General features: G+C 36.2%; 1 protein-coding gene across 1 annotated transcript; it reads right to left on the minus strand.

Moving 5' to 3' along the window:
* Positions 1-229: 229 nt before the first annotated feature.
* LOC128527146 (endonuclease domain-containing 1 protein-like) lies at positions 230-2,223 on the minus strand. The gene is made up of 3 exons (XM_053499466.1): positions 2,126-2,223; positions 1,670-2,029; positions 230-1,191 (listed from the first exon to the last, which is right to left on the minus strand). Exons 1-3 carry the CDS (start codon positions 2,126-2,128, stop codon positions 604-606), a joined length of 951 nt encoding a protein of 316 aa, XP_053355441.1. The 5' UTR covers positions 2,129-2,223; the 3' UTR covers positions 230-603.
* Positions 2,224-4,329: the final 2,106 nt, after the last annotated feature.

The following is a 4,329-nucleotide window of genomic DNA, read 5'->3' on the forward strand; positions in this document are numbered from 1 at the left end:
TGCTTTACTAAGTGTTTAAATGATCTATCTCCATTCATGATTTTTTTTTTTTTCACCACATTTTTTCCATGAAGTTGAAGGGTCAGCGCAGTCCTTACAGGTTTTAATGTTTTGGACAGTTCTTAACCCAATGTCAGTAATGTAAAAGCTCCTTAATTATTTTCAGTGCATGATGCAGTCCAATAATTTAACACTTCTGAAAAGACAAAAACCTTCCACTTTCATCAAACAGCAAAGTTTTATTGAAGATTGGCAGGATAATTAACAGATAATTACAAAATACAGAAAATAGGTGAAATACAGAATTACATTTTATAACAAAATACAGAAAACAGTTAAGTGACTCACAAAACTAGCGTCATGTCTATTTTTTGAATATTGCATAAAATTATATGATAATGTATGATTTTTCCTTATTTAACCCTTTTTTTTCAGAAAAATTTAACACTTTCCGATGTGCAGTTAGACATAACGAAAATGTCAGAATGAGTGTGTAACAGTAACTCCACATCATCATATCACCCTGACACTGAATATGTTCCTATATTTGCACCAAATACAATGTTTTATTTCTTACACCTCACATTACACCATGGGACGCTATTAATTTAAACATAACTGGCTAAAAACACTGAAACTTTGGTTATACAATCTGGTAAGGTGTATATTTAACCTGTCAACGCTCATCCTACTAAATTCATAAGTCATGATGTTTGGTTGGTTTTGCAGAGAGAGATAGGCCTTTGAACGTGTTTCATTCTTACTGATGTAACAACAGAAAGCAGTCCAGTAATAACTGGGAATGTTAACACCTTTTTCAATTGTTTTTCCTTTTCTTTTTATGGAGATCCAGTTCTTCCCTGGAACCACTCCAGTCACTATAAAAGTGCTTGTATCAGATTTGTTGCACACGTTTGGTATCTCTTTCTTCATCGGTGTCTCTACTTGCTCTGCCCATCTGTTATTGCTGTGTGCTGTTTGTGGAGCTACGTTGGTAAACGTGAAGGTGGACTCTGCCTGATCGTCATCTGCAGCATACTGATTAGGAAAAACATGACCTCTGGTGTATTTCGTTTTAGGTTCTGTATTGCTCTCACTCTCTTCATAGTCTCTGTTCACAGCCTGGTGAAAAAACTCATCCATCTTGTTTATTGGGATCTGCTCCATGTTTGGTCTGTTAATGTTTTCCAGCTGTGATGATGAAGAGAGTTTAGTTTTCAGAAAAAAAAAAATCTTATGTGTGAACTGAACGCATACTAAATTGTGAAGCAACAAATTTTGAACAGCAACATCATCAGCAGCAACAAACCAGAATAAACCTGAATTTGTTTTTCATTTAACAATTTAGTTCTGGAAATTTATTTCTCCTATAAATTTAATTGTTGAATGTTTATGTTCTGTAAAGCCAAAGTACTAGAAATGTCGATTGTTAAAAGTTCAAATATAATTTAATTGAACTGGAATTGAATAACTCTGTGGCTGATTTAGACTCATTTACTTTGTCAGTCTTCAAAAAGATTGAGAAGCTTGTAAATAAATTTTGCATTATTATTTGACGTGGTTTTATGAATGTAGTTTTACAGGTTTAGCAGCTACTCAATTGTTAGACTCTTTCTCCACAATCATAAAAATTCTGGTTTAAATAAATAATCAGTAGAATTTCACTCACCTGAGGTTCATTTTTCCACTCTTCATTTCGGTTAGGCTTTTGGTCATCTTTACCAGATAACGTGTAGGCAGAGTAGACCGGAATCCTCAGCTGTGTGTTGTAGAGTGTTGCAAATGTGCATTTGTTGTTCCAGCATTGACAAATGTGTTTATACTGTTCCCCCTCAAAAACAGTCGGTGTAATTACAGTGTGTACATTTGGGCTTTTAATGAAAACCCTGGTGCACGTAGCCTTAGCAAAATCCTGAACAACCTTCATCAGAGTCAGCGAGGGAAAAGCAGAAAGCAGGAGCACCAGAGCGAGGAGCTTCATCCTGACACACTGTGAAGGAGTGTGTGGGGAGTATGTGAAGAAATTTACCTAAAACACACGAAACAAAAGCAATAGAGCGATAACAACATTGCCCACTTCTCACAAACGCAGCTTTCTATATAATACGTTTTTTTTTTTTCTTACCATAAGCTGGTGGAACTCAGTAGAAGGCGTGAGATGATTGCAGGAGAAGATCTTTGTAGTTTTTCTCTCTCTGTGTGCACCCTTTTATAACACTGCAGTCATGTGATTGATTTCAATCCAGAATGTGTGTGTGTGTGTGTGTGTGTGTGTGTTACATATTTAAACTTCCTATTTTGTCAGTATAAAAGTTAAATGCTTTAATGATATTTTATTTTATTCTACTTTTAAATATTAATTATAATAGAGTGTAGATTTCCTGTTCAGCAAGCAACCTTTATCCATGAATATTACAGTATCACTGAATTGTAAGGAGTATTATACTACATTTTTGTAAAAAAAAAAAAAACTTAGTTTGCTAAAAAAAATATCAAGTGCAAACAAAAAGAATTACTGTTAGAGTAGAAAAGCATTTAAATATGCAATATAAGCAATAAAGCATTCATGGGGAAACACATTCCCATGCTGGAAATAAAGATAAGACTTTTTTTATTGAATGTAATTCAATTCAATTTGTCTGTTTAATGACCAGCAGATCAAAAAACAAAAACAAAAAAAAAAACTTTGAAGGATTTTGCTTCATTGCTTCATCGTGCTGCTGAGTTCTCAACTTTTTTTTATGAAATAAAATCTGAAACGTTAACTGTGGTGAAACCTTTTCAGCCAATGTTACATTATTCTGTGTAGTGAAATTATTTCTCTTAGCATAGTGTATTAAAACAAGTTTCTTATTCGGGCAACAAAAAGAAAAAAAAAATACACTAGTGAAAAATTAGTTTTCCCAAACTCCTTCACATGATGCTTTTTGAGGTTTCTCGGGTGAACTGTTGGAACAAAAGAGCAAATAATTAATCATAAGTGAACTTCAGCAATAGCTTATTTAAGGTTCATATGAAAGCTTTGCTCACACTTCATGGTTTAATACCCTGCATTCTCTGTATGTTGTTGTGCCTATGACCATTAAGTTTTGACCATTGAGGTCCCCTTAATCAACATTTACTGAAGTACTTATTATATAAACACAACACTGTGTACTATTACAGGAAACCAATCTACAATATGGTTGTGTGATGCAGGTGAAATGGGATTACTTTTAACACCTTAAAGTTTTCAGTAGTTTTTAATGTATTAAAATATGACACATTTTCAAGTTTACATTGACATCAGCACCAGCAGAAAACGTCTCGGGTTACTTTGCTGTAACCCTGTTCCCTGAAAAAGTGGGAACGAGATGCTGCGTGAAAACGCTATGGGAACGTTTCCTTGTGACCGGTTGTGAAGCACGTGTGTGTCAACCAAGCCAAAAATTTTGGCCTATATAACCTCGGTCAGGTGACGTCTCAGGTGAGGTGAGGTGCACCTGCAGGTTATAAATAGGAGTAAACCGGAAACATCCTAAGGTCAATCGTGTCTGAAGGATGTCCACTCACATCCACAGTACAGAATTGGAGCGCAGCATCTCGTTCCCGCTTTTTCAGGGAACAGGGTTACAGCAAAGTAACCCGAGACGTTCTCTCTCCTTTGTGTGTTCTCTCTTTTCTTTGTGTGTTCTCTCTCTCTCTTGTGAGTGTTCTCTCGCTCTTGTGAGTGTTCTCTCTCTCTTGTGTGTGTGTTTTCTCTCTTGTGTCTGTCCTCTCTCTCCTGTGTGTGTTCTCTCTTTTGTGTGTGTAGTGTTCTCTCTCCTGTGTGTGTTCTCTCTCCTTTGTGTCTTCTCTCTCTTGTGAGTGTTCTCTCTTTTGTGTGTTCTCTCTCCTTTGTGTCTTCTCTCTCTTGTGTGTGTAGTGCTCTCTACCTTGTTAATGTTCTCTCTCTTTTCTAATTGAAATGATGTTAAAGTTCCATCCTGCTTCAAATGCTCCACAATCATCACTATTCCAAAGTAACCCCAAACCAAAAAACTTAATGACTACAGACCTGTTGCCCTAACAATATATGGTTATGGAGTCATTCACAAGACTGGTATTGGCTTATCTGAAGGACATCACTGGATCCTTGCTGGTCCCCTGCAGTTTGCTTACAGAGCTCACAGGTCTGGGACTGCATTTCATCCTGCAACATCTGGATAATTTATGCGGGGATTTTGTTTGTGCACTTCACTTCTGCTTTCAATACAATCATCCTAACTGCTCCAGACCAAACTAATAGTAATACAAGGTTCGAATCATTTTACCAACTCAGATCTTTGAGTCTCGTTCAGCAGAATAAAC

Source organism: Clarias gariepinus, chromosome 6 (genome assembly GCF_024256425.1).
Source record: "Clarias gariepinus isolate MV-2021 ecotype Netherlands chromosome 6, CGAR_prim_01v2, whole genome shotgun sequence".
In the NCBI taxonomy this organism is placed as follows: Eukaryota; Metazoa; Chordata; class Actinopteri; order Siluriformes; family Clariidae; genus Clarias; species Clarias gariepinus.